This window comes from Elephas maximus, chromosome 3 (genome assembly GCF_024166365.1).
Source record: "Elephas maximus indicus isolate mEleMax1 chromosome 3, mEleMax1 primary haplotype, whole genome shotgun sequence".
NCBI classification, from domain to species: Eukaryota; Metazoa; Chordata; class Mammalia; order Proboscidea; family Elephantidae; genus Elephas; species Elephas maximus.
In genome coordinates, this window is record NC_064821.1 from 56,918,089 (window position 1) to 56,930,260 (window position 12,172).

The 12,172-nt window shown below is 56.3% G+C and overlaps 1 protein-coding gene across 12 annotated transcripts in view; it reads left to right on the top strand.

Annotated features, from left to right (window-relative positions):
• The window catches only part of ARHGEF10L (Rho guanine nucleotide exchange factor 10 like), a 201,466-nt gene that overhangs the window by 162,865 nt on the left and 26,429 nt on the right, over positions 1-12,172 (top strand). For all 12 annotated transcript variants that reach the window (XM_049878084.1, XM_049878075.1, XM_049878074.1 and 9 more), the window contains one exon: positions 1,451-1,599. In XM_049878084.1, coding sequence (XP_049734041.1) covers positions 1,451-1,599 — 149 coding nt within the window. The remainder of the gene's footprint in view (positions 1-1,450; positions 1,600-12,172) is intronic.

Consider the following 12,172-nt stretch of genomic DNA (forward strand, 5'->3'; position numbering starts at 1 on the left):
TGTGCGGATGTATAACCTTATGTAGCAATAGCTGTCACCTCCCATCCCTCTGTGCCAGCACTATGCCAAATGTTCTATGTATATTTCATTTTTCTCTGCAACATCTGGTGAGGTGTAGGCACGGTTATCAAGCCCATTTTACAGTTGAGAAGACTGAGACTCAGAGAGGTGAACTCATGTGCCCAAGTTCACACAGAAGTTGAGAAGCCACAGTTAGGATTCTGGCCCACCCTGCTTTTTACCTGCTCATGCTCATGGGCTGGAACAAGCCGGCAATTTTTTTTTTTTTTTTGGTGTCCCTATTCCTCAACTCTGAGCTGAGCTGGGAGTCTGCCAACTTTAAGGGGTAGAAGTGTGGGAGGGGAAGCTGTTTCACAGGTGGGAGAGGGTAGGGAGAGAGGCAGACCTGGTACCAGGCCTGGGGTGGGGGTGGCGGTGGGAATCTGGTCTATCCTCTGTGGGCTCTCCCCACACCCAGACAGCAGCTTCCATGATATTCCATGGTGGCTCCTCCAGCCCCAGGACAGCTGTGCCCCACCGTGCTGCCCCAGACACCCAGCCCCAGCAGCTAGCTCGGGGAGGAGGGTCTGTGATAGGGCTTCTTTCCTCTCCTTTCAGAGACCCATGGGGAAGCACGGGTACCATAGGGGTGACGGGCACTGAGAAGCCAGTGGCTGGCTCTGTCCTCCCAAGCCCCAGCCACTGCTGCTACCTCTCCACGGAGTGCCACAACCCAGGCTGCTCCAGTCCCAGCCCTAGCTTCCTCCTCAATCCCCCTTTCCCACCTGGCACCCTGGAACAGCAGGATGGGATCCTGGATGTGAGTTCTGAGAAAAATCCATTTCAGTAAACACTGCTCAGTGGCAGGGAAATGGCACATAGGCGAGCCGAGCCCCCTGTGGTGGGGAGGGGCAGGCCATCTTCAGGATGGTGGCCTCTCCAAGCTTCCTCCTTCTGCACCTGGGCTCAGGGGTGTCTTTGGAGGAGGAAAGTTATCAGCGATCTCAGCAGAGTCAGCAGAAGTCCCTTGAAATAGATGAGAAGACCTGTGAGAAGGCAAGATTCAATCTAGATAAGCTACCGTGTCAGAGACATCCTCAGATGTCTTTCTTTTTACAGATAGGAAAACTGAGGCCTTGAGAAGGAGATAGATTTGCTCAAGGTCCTTAGCCAGTTGATAGCAGGGAAGGAATGGGGTAGAGTCCCCAGAGAGGGTGGGACATAAATGGTGGGAGCTGAGGCAGACAGGAGTGGCCACCATCCACCTGGATGGAGGGAGGGGGCTATAGGGAGGGGCAAGAGGGTGTTGTGGAGCCAGCTGGGCCCCCTGCTGCTGGGCTTGGACCCTGCTGGCTGTGGTTCCTGGGGCATGGGGAGCCCTGGGCCCCTGCCCTGCCTGCCGCTCCCTCTCCCCTACCCCGATCCTGACTGCTTCCCTCATCTCCCCCAGGAGGAGTCCCATGGGACCTGGAGAGCCCTCCTGTGTGCCTCACTGTGGGGCCCGGGCCTGTGCGCACCCTGCTGAGCCTGGAGGACACAGTGTGGGCCAGCTGTGGGCCCCGGGTCACCGTCCTGGATGCCACCACCCTGCAGACTCAGGTACTGGCCCTCTTCCTGGCTCCTGGGCCATGGGCCATGGGCCATCTGCTTGCTGAGCCTTCTTGTGCCCACCTGGCACTGCTCTGGGCTCCTAGATGTGTCTCTTAGACTGATCCAGACTGACTTTGTTGGGAAACAGATGGGGCCCAAGAGCCCTGCTGGGCTCTGTCCACTGCCCCACCTCACTGGGCCACCCAGCCCCAATACGCTGCCCCAGGGCCTCTGTGAGGGCAGAGCTTTCCCAGGGGAAGGGTCTTGCTTGCATGAGGTTGTGATCCTCGTCCTGGGTTGTGTCTAGTGCTGCCTTAGGGGCTGGGGTCCCTGTTCTCGGATGTGTACCCATGGAGCCCTGGCTGTGCTGAGGGTATGGGCAGTATGGACACAACTGTGTGGGAGGCTTTACATCACGTGGAGATGGAGGCTGCCTGGGTCCTGCCTTGGCCCCTCGCCCCAGGGAGGAGGGCCTGGGCCTGGGGTCATTCCTCGCTCAGCCAGGCCTGTGCCTGGCACTGACCAACAGCACTGCTTACCCGGCCTTGGTCACACCCAGGGCCCATTCTGTGTACTGGCCTGAGAGTTGGGCATGACTCCCCAAGTGGTATTTTCGTGGCCTTTGCTATGTTTGTCTGGTTTAGCAATTTGGAATTAGCTGCTGCCAGGCCCAGAGAAGGCCCCTGGGTGGAGCAAATGGTTTGCTCTCTACTACTAATCTAACGCTTGGCAATTCAGACCCACCCAGTGATGCCACAGAGGAAAGGCCTGGTGATTTGCTTCCATAGAGATTACAGCCAAGAAAACCCTATGGAGCAGTTCTACTCTGTAACACATGGGGTCGCCATGAGTCGGAGCTGACTGGATGGCAACTGGGTTGGTTGTTTTGGTTTTAGGCCCAGAGTGGTGCTCTGGGTGTAGACTCCTGGTCCGAGCAGACGGGCTCCCCCAGGTATGCTGACTTGAGGGGGGAGGATCTTCCTTGGCGTCTTCCTCTGCCTACCTGTTTATCTCTTGCACAGCCATGAACAGGCTCCTTGCCAGCTAAGTGGGAACACGAAGTGAAGTGCTGGAATGGTAAAGTCACGGATGATCCGAGCTGGATCTGAAATGATACCGTCCTCCCTGGACAGATGGGGAAACCGAAGCCCAGAGCTGGCTGGGTGGGATCTGAGGTCCCACATTAAGCTCTCAGGTTCATAGCCACCTCTTTCCCCATCTCTGTTCTCTAGTTTCTGTTGAAGCAAAGTTATATTCTTTGGAGCCCAGCAAACCTGGCTAGCTGGGTACCTCTGTGCTGGCTCACTTGCATGAAGGTTTACTAATCTGTAAAAGGGGAATAATTGTTCCTTCCCGGAGCCCTGTTCTACACTGAGTGAGATGATGCATGGAAGCCCAGTGCCAGGGGTACTTGATCAGCGGCTCTTCCTGTCTCCTCTGAGGACCACTGCCCAGCACCTTGGGTGGACATCAGGAAAGTGAGGAGGGGTTACTAGAGCCTAGCACAGGTGAAGGGTCCTAGGTGGAGCAAGTGTTAACACACTGTGCTGCTAACCCAAATGTTGGAGGTTTGAGTCCACCCAGAGATGCCTTGGAAGAAAGGCCTGGCAATCTACTTCTGAAAAATCAGCCATTGAAAACTCTATGGAGCACAGCTCTACTCTGACACACATGTTGTTTTTATGAATCAGAATTGACTTGACGGAAACTGGTATTGGCACTGGTAGCCCTGGCAACCTTGGCTGTGGGTCCAGGGGCCTATAGGAATGGAAACTCAGAGTTTCTGATTTCTGGGTCCTGTTTCTCTTAGGGGGAACCCAAAAGCAGGGTCCCAAGCAACTGCAGCCACAGACTACCTTCCCAGCTCCTGGTTCCCTTTTGAGGGGCTGCTCTGTCACCTCCCCCTGTCACTCTTTCCAAGGGCCTCTCACCCCTTCAGCCTTGTGAGCAGAAGGCAAACAGGCTGACTTTCTCAGGCCTTGGGTCCTCCCCTCCCCCATGTCTGACCTGGGTCTCAAGCAGGAAGATGGACCATGCTTCAGCTCTGAGCCCTCGGTCTGCTCCCCCTGCAACCTGTCACCCAGAGCGTCCCCACTCTCCTCACAGACCAGGAGCCCTAGAACTCTCCTCTCCTGATGTCCTGGCAAGGCTCCGACTCAGCCCTTAGAGGAGAACAGTGGGAACAGAGGTGCTCAGCCAGTGGCCCTCTGCACTGGGCACCCTAATTTAGGGAGACCCAGCCCCTGCCCTTGGAGGGCCTCCAGTCTGCTGGGGGAGACACGGCCTCTAATTCCAGGGAGCCCCCAGTCTGATGGGGAAGGGCTCAGCCCCTGCCCTTGGTATGGAGACAGTAAGCCCAGAGATGTGAAGAAGCCACAGGTGAGAGAGAACGAGATGCGAAAGTGCAGGCCCCCGAGCTACCTGTTAGCCAGAGGACACGGTCAGTGCTGCCAGCAGGGGAAATGGTACACGAGAGTGAGGAGGCAGAATGGAAGCTGAGAGGCGTTTCTGAGGAAGACTCCCCCAGGCAAAGGGGTTGGGAGGCTGCAGGACCCAGAAACTGCAGGCAGGGAGGCTGTGGGAGCAGAGAAGTGCCCAGCAAGGAGATTGAGGGAGGGAGGAGGTGAGGGCAGCAAGGCCCCTCCTGGCCCATGCCAGGCCTTCCTGGCAGCCCCTGAGCTCCCAGGAGACTTGAAGGGGGAGAGACGGGGGGGGGGGGGAGGCATCAGCAAAGGCAGCAGCCCCATCACAGTTCTGCCACGCCCCCCTGCACACACTGTGACTGATCAGCTGGGTACCCCATCCCCTGGGTGTGTGGAGTTCTGGGGGCAGGCTGCTGCAGATGGGACCCCGCTGTGACTGTGCCAAGCTGTGCAACTTTGGACAGATCACCTAACCTCCCTGGGCCTCAGTTACTTCATCTGTAAAATGGGGTCATAATAGTAATACGTGGCATTATGATGAGGCCCGATTGCAGAGGCGTAGCAAGGGGGATATTTGTGCTTAGGCGCAAGTTCAAGGGTGTGCCATAGGAGGTGCAGAATGACATTCTAAGGTGCCACAAATATGAAAGGTGCCTTACTGAGGCAGCTGGACAAGAAGGGGAAGGCGTTTTTGCTGACTCAAACACTGCTGTCGTCTTTTCATTTGAAATTGGGTGGCAGGGAGGGCGACTTAGAGATTGCCCCTGGGCGCTTTAATTGTGGGAGGAGGGTGCAGTTTAGAGGTTGGCCCTGGACCCTCATTACCCTCACTTGGCCTCTGACTGATAGAGAAAATTTCTGTGAAAGGACCGTGTGCCTGGCACATAGTAAGTGGCCGATGGATGTTGGTTATTTACCTGCCTAATTGTAATTACCTGCCTAAGTTAAATCTTTATTGCTGTACATGTAGTGTATTTGGAAAACCAAGCAGCTCCAGGGATCGGAGTCACCAGTGGGTGAGGGCGTCTGTCTGCACTGTGGACCTGTCACGCTCTCTCACACTGGAAGAGAGGTTTCTTCTTGCCAACAGCCATCCTTGGAGCTTGAAAGACAGATGGATGAAAGGAGGGACAGGTGCCTGGGCTGGTCGTGCCCCTCTCACACCCTGGTTTTGCCCCTGGCAGCCGCAGCATAGTCCTGCCCAGCCCATGAGCTCCACCCTGGCCCAGCTGTCCAGCGCGGCCACCAGGTTCCAGTGCAGTTGCAATGATTTAAGATTAGTTCTGGGCAAGCCGCTCTTAAAAAGGGGATCAATATGGCCTTTCACCCACTTTGCACACTGTGGAGGGCGTCAGGAGGCCTGTGGCTGGGGGCAGGCAGGGAGGGCTGCAGGGGCGGTGAGGGAGGCCCCCGCAGTGGGGCCAGGGGAGCAGGCAGCCAGGGAAATTGGAAAGTTTCTGCCTGGACTGCGAGGTGTGGGCGGCTTGCCTTTGGTACACACAGTCGTTTGGCACAGTAACAAGGTGCTCGCCATGCATATTTAATGGTGCTGCGTTCCCAGCTTGGGCTAGAGGAACCGGCGGCCGGCCTCAGCGCTGGGCTCTGCAGATGGCTGCACTGGCTGCTGCTAATGACCTCGGTTCCACTGTCTTCCCTGCCACATCGCCAGTCCTGGGCTGGCAAGTGTGCCCATGGCCCAGCACCTGCAGAGCAGTGCCTCCCAGGGGAGGGGTGCTGTGACTGCCTGCGGCATTCCTGATTAGCAGCCCTGAGTCACATCCTCTACCAGGCTTGAGAAAGCCCCCAACCCCATGGTGATCGAGATACTTAGAGCTGGAAGCCACAGCTAGGAGACCCTCGAGGGTGGTGTTGGCTGAGCCTGTGGCTAGTGTGGCCTTGGCTCAAATGGGAAGACCTAGGGGGCTAATCTAGGGCTTGTATTAACTCTAAGAAGTTGTTTCTGATTTTTCCCATCCCTGGGGAGTAATAATAACCAACATGTATTACTTAGTAGGAGCCCTGGCGGTGCAGTGGTTAAAGCGCTTGGTACTAGCCAAAAGTTCGGTGGTTTGAGCCCACCAGCCCCTTTGAGGGAGAAAGATGTGGCAGTCTCCTTCCGTAAAGATTACAGCCTTGGAAACTCTATGGGGCAGTTCTCCTCTGTCCTTCAGGGTCTCTATGAGTCAGAATCAGCTGGATGGCAGTAGGTTTTTGGTTTATTGCTTAGTAAGGACCAGGCGTGGGTCTAAGCACTTGACATATATGAACTGATTTCATCCTCAAACAACTCTATGAGATGACTATTACTATTCCAACGTGACAGATGAGGAAACAGAGGCACAGAGAGGTTAAGTAACTAGTTCAAGGTCACAGAGCTACAGAGAGAGAGGGCAGAGTCTGGATCTGAGCCCAGGGCTCTGGCCTGAGTCACTTGACCTCGGTGCCAGCCACCTTTGTAGTAGGGAGCTCCATCTCCTTTGGGCTGCACTGGGCCCCCGCTGTTTTCTGTCCTGTCCTGTCGTGTGAGACCCTGGGGATTCTCACTCGTTATGTGCTTGTTTTTTCCACTGGCACATCCTTCCTCTTCCCAGCAGAGGCAGCACCTTGCTCATGTTTGTTTCCCGGGGCCTAGCACAGGGGTTGGCACGTGGCAGGTGCTCATTAGTGAGTGGTCCTGGTGGGTGGACGGATGGTACCTAGCACCCCCCATCTCCCAGGTGGGTAACGCTTCTGTGCAAGGTGCTGCCGGCCGGGAATGAAAAAGACCCTGTCCCAGCCCCTCAGAGCTCAGAGCCAAGTGCAGACAGACAGACTTAGGACTGTCAGATTCATCCCAGTGTGATGAGACCGGGTAGGGGGCGAGCCCAGGCCGGGCGGGGACCCAGGGGAGGTGGGAAGGGGGCAGGAACAGGACTGACCCAGGAGGGATTTATGGGGGGCAGGATTCCTGAGCTGAGGCTGGGCAGATGAACTGGGAGGGAGAGAACAAGAGGACACAGGGAGGATGCTCCAGGCAGAGAAAGCAGCGGGAATCAGACAACACCCGGCGGGGGGACAGTGAGTGGGGTGATGGCTTCACGCTGTGGGCTCTGAGCTGGGCCTGGGCCCACCCCTGGGCTGTCTCATGAAGGCCCCTGGGCCCGGATTCTCTCCTACCCAGCTGGTCCCTGCTTGGCCACCCTAACCAGCGTGGAGACTTTCACGTTCCCGCACAGAGCCGTGCCTGCTGCTGCGTCAGTGCCTGAGGTCTGTTTCTGGGTTTTGTGTTGCCCACCAACTGCTTGTTCAGCTCCTTGATCCCAGCAGAGGCGGCAGCAAGGTCTGTTAAATAATAATGTCGCTCACCAGGGCCTGTGTCAACACCGCATCCTCCTCCGTGTTCATTATCTAGATCGCCACCTTCAAAGTCTAATCCAGTTGTCTGGAGTTCATTTTAACCCATCGCTGGAGGGGGAAGCCGGCTGCGGAATGATTGTTGCATCTTAATTAAAAAAAAAACAAAAAACAACGCTGGAGACAGGCTGACAGGAGGCCCGTGGTGTGCTAGCTGTGCTCTGCCGGGTCAGGCAGTCCTGGCGCTGAAGCAAGACCGCTCCCTGATGCGGCACATGGGCCGACGTCCCTGTCACACCAGCTTTCGGGAGGGTGGCTGTAGGGACAGGGAGAGGTGGCGGAGACCAGGCTGATCTGTGAATGTGCATTATGTTATTGGAGCCTCGCGACACTGCAGAGAGAGGGCAGCTGTGCCCATTTTACGGACAGGCAAATAGACTGGAAGCCAGGCTTTGGCTTGTAGCCTGTGGTCACTGCTCTCCAGCCAGGCTGACCCCTCTGCTGGCCTTTCAGTAACCCACTGTCAGGCCTATGCTCTGCTGCTCCCTCTGCCTGGAACAGTGTCCCATAGAGCCTCGCCTGTCACCCAGGTCTCAGTGAGGCCAGCCTGACCCCTCCATCCATGTCACCTCCACCCCAGTCACACTCTTATCACCCCACCCTGGTTTATCGTCATCCTTGCATGTAGCACTCCCTGGAATTATCACCTCTGTTGTCACAGTCCATCTGCACCCACCAGGGTGGAAGCTGTACGAAACAGGGGCCCAACTGTCTCTCTTGCTGGTGTGTTCCAGGGCCGGGCACCGTGCATCCTCTTAGCCGGAGTTTGTGGAGTGAACGTGTGGGCACCCTTTTTCCTACATGGTGGTGCCTCCTCTTGAAATAGCCTCGTGGAACAGGCTGCAGGGTGGGGCTCGCACTGCAGCAGGAGTTCAGGTGGAAGGTTCCAAGTCCAGGCTGGCGAAGCCTCAGAGCGGGGGCCAGTGGGGAACTTTCTTAGGAAGAATTGTGCCTTCAGGGAAGTTGGGCAGGGGGGCTGTCCTGGGAGAAGGTGGAAAGGAGTTGGGTAAAGGGGTCGTCAGAGGGTCTCTGGTCAGTAGCGATGGGTGGGTCCTGCCTAGATGGCAGCCACACCACGGGGTAGAATGGGGGTCTCCACACTGACTTTCAGGGTGGGTGGGACAGTCATGTCACACGGGGCACCAAAGTCCCTGCCCCTGGCCTTGCCCCTGAGCCAACCTTCAGGTATTTCCATGGCAACCCCTGCCATCCCTAGGGCTCGGCTGAGCAGATCCTGGGCTTCCCTAGTGTAGTTGCCAGAGCACAGGCCTGGGTGTGGAGCCCCCAGCCCTGCCTGGACAGCGCTGGGCGCAGAGCAGGTCACGTGGGTATGTGGACACCAGCCAGGCTCTCCCCTTACAGGGCTGTGAGGTCAGGGAACCCCTGTCCCATGAAATCCCGGCTCCCCGCCCTCCTCGGGGAAGCCGGTCTGAACCCCCCTTGACGTGCGCGCGCGCACACACACGCTGGGTCACCCCATGACCCGCTAAACTGGTGCCCTCCATTCCTTCCCAGCACTCACCCGAGCTGCATGTGGGTGTTTTAGGCATGATGGTCAGTTTAACCCAACCAGACCTGGGTGGCAGGGCCACATCTGGGTGAAAGGGTGGCTAAGAGGCAGGGGGCAGCCCTAGGAAAAAGCCTCCGTCTGGGTTGTTTCCGCTAAGTGTGGAAGGAGATTTGGGGATGGGGGCGCTGCAGAACAGGTGACCGAGGGCTTGATGTTGAACAGCTCCACAGGAGAGCAGATGATGAAAGGTGCGTACAAAGCAGCTGTTAGGGATCCCCCCCCACCCCAGCTCCGCCGCCTCCGCAGCGCTCCCACTCTGGCCTCTCCTACTGGTGCTAATGCTTTTTGTCACCTCGCATGACAGAGAAGAAACGTCTCCGGGTTCCTGGACACCAACAGTCCCCACATTTCCCCGGCCCCCCGCCACGTGCACCCGCCTTCCCCACCCTTAATTTTCACGTTTAGCGCCCAAACTTAGTTTGCTGCTATAAATCTATCATAACAGTGTGAGGCGGCCTGAATAATGCATCGCGGGGCTGTATTAGTTTTCTGTCTCCTGTCTTATTTATGACACAAAACGGGTGGGAATTTGCAAAAGCGGAACCCAGGTGCAGGGCTTCCTGGGTAATGGCATGCAAATCGGCGCGAGGGCGAAAAGGCGTGCCAAGTTCTCGCAGTCCGAGGAGCTGCCAGGGGAGGTGCCCGGCGGCGTGCGTGGGTCTGGGGGTCACGGCGCGGGCGCTCCGCGGAGGCGGCTCTGCTCAGCAGTTTTGTCGTAATTATTTTTTAGGTGTGTGTTATTGTTATTAGGGAGCCCTGGTGTTACAGTGGTTTAAGCTCTCAGTTACTAAAGAAAGGTCAGACGTATTACTAAAGAAAGGTCAGACGTTCAAACCCACCAGCTGCTCCAAGGGAGAAAGATGGTGACAGCTTCCGTAAAGATTCACAGCCTTAGAAGCCATATAGGGCATTCTTACTCTGTCCTGTGTTAGTCCTGTAGGGTCGCTGTAAGTCAGAATCGACTTGATGACAGTGGGTTTGGTTTTTGGTTACTGTTACTGCGGTCATTCTTTTTTTTTTTTAATTAAAAGTGGGTAGGTGAAACTTGAGAAATCGATTTTTTAAAGATTGTGTAGACTTCCCAGAAGGCTCTGAGAGTAATAAGTTCAAAAGGAGCGGGAGCATTTTCTAGCCGCAGGAAGAACTGAGGTTAGTTGCTCAGAAGAACTTCCTTTTAGAAAGCTTGTGAAGGACAGGAGGTGGAGGGTAGTTGGGGGATCCTGTGGGAGTCTCTTCCCTGGGGAGCATCAAGGAGTTAATCTGTTTAGAGTGGCTCAGGGCTGTGGTTCTGACTCTGCTTGGAGGTTACTGGAAGTTTTAAGGCATTATCTCAAGGTTGGTCTTTTGGGATAAGGGATGGCTCAGGGGTGGGGCTCCAGGCCTCCGTCTCCTCAGCTGGAAGTTTTCAGATCTTACCTGTGTTGATTATTTGGTCTCCCCTGGAAGATTTAGGTTGATGAAAGGACTTCACGGTTTTAAAAAAACAAACTTTGAAGCCATTGGCACAGGAGCAGGACAGAAACTGGAGGAGAAGAGGGAGGGGGAGAGGGGAGGCAGACAAAGACTCTGGTGGAGAGAGCAGATGGGACCGTGACTAGAGGTGACGAAGGGGTGGGGAGCAGTTCCCTTCTCCCTGTGATCACACGCATATGCCTGCCTCTTCCGCTTTCTTGGTCTCACAGCTAAATGCTCATGGAATGTCCGTGCCTGCCAGGCCCTGGGGACAAGGTGGGGTGGGGGAGACACTCAGGTTCCTGCTAATGACACCATGAGATAAGCGTGATGGAGCCGGGGGCCAGGACTAAGGGAGCAAAGAGGAGGTGGCAGTCCTCATGGGCTGGGACTGCTCAGACCCTCTGCCCCCACCCAGTGTCTCCGGCTGACTTCCCTTCACGCACTCTCCCTGTCCCCGCACCCCTTCCTGGTCACTCACTCCTCTGAGTCTTGCAGCAGCATAGGGGGGCAGACACCAAAGGAGCAGCTGCTGAAGCTTCTGGAACTTGGCAATGTACAAATAGAGCCCTGGGGAGGGGCTCACTGAGAGCCAGGCCCTGGTTGGGGCTGGATAGAATGGAGGTGGAGAGCATGAGTCCAAGGGCTGGACTCTGGGGGTGACTGTGGGGCCTCCCTTGCTGGTGGCTCAAGGACGAAGTGAGCTCACGCATGCAGAGGGCTTAGACCAGTGCCTGACTCTCAGCGTGGCTGTGAGTACTCACAGTTTTGTGCTCACTGCATAAGTCCAGGAGCTGGGCTGTGGGGAGGGGTCTGCTGGGGGACCCTCCATAGAAGGCAATCCCAGTGCCCCTGCAGGCCTTGTCTGAGAGGGCCTGGATGGCAGTCAATGTGGGCAGGGGAGCTGGGCTGGCAGGCTTTGGACCCTGGTTCCACCACCTATTTCCTCAGTTTCCCCACCTGCGACTGCTAACTGAAAGGTTGGCGGTTCAAACCTACCGGCTGCTCTGTGGGAGAAAGATGTGGCAATCTGCTCCCATAGAAGATTGCAGCCTCGGAAACCCTGTGGGGCAGCTCTACTCTGACCTGCAGGGTCAAAGTGAATCTAAATGGACTCAAGGGTGGTGGGTTTTTTGTTTTGTTTTTTGACTTTAGAACTAAGCAGCTTGATGTATGTAAAGTTCCCAGGGCTCTGCCTGGTGAGGAGTCAGCGCATAGGAGGTGTTAAAAAGGGCGTTTTATTATGATCTCAGGACTTGCTCAGGATGTCAGGGACCACCCAATAGGGGATGGAGCCAGAATTTCCAGTGTTACTGACTCTAAAACCCCTGCCCTGAGCTACCGCCCTCTGCCCTCTGCTGCTCCCTGTGGCCGTGGTCCATTGTGTCTTGCGGGTGTGTGCCCACTGTACCATCCTCCTGTGGAATTATAATTTGTGAGTAGGGACAGTGCTGTGCCCCCTCGGGATTACCCTGTTGTGCAAATGCAGTTGGCATCGGGTGGATGCTGAACTAACTTCTCACTGTCTTGCTTTCCTTTTCGCTCTGCCCTGCCCCCGCCCTTGCCTTCTGCTCCAGCTCTTCCCTCCAGGCTCCTGGCTGCCCCAGCCCCTTCATCATGGCCTCCCACGGCCTCTGCCAGTGCCCTCTGGGCCAGAGTGGCCACTGGGCTCTGAAGGGGTACATGACCTGAGGCAAGGGACTGAGTGAGGGGCTGACTATCAGCTGCCACTGAATGCCTGGGT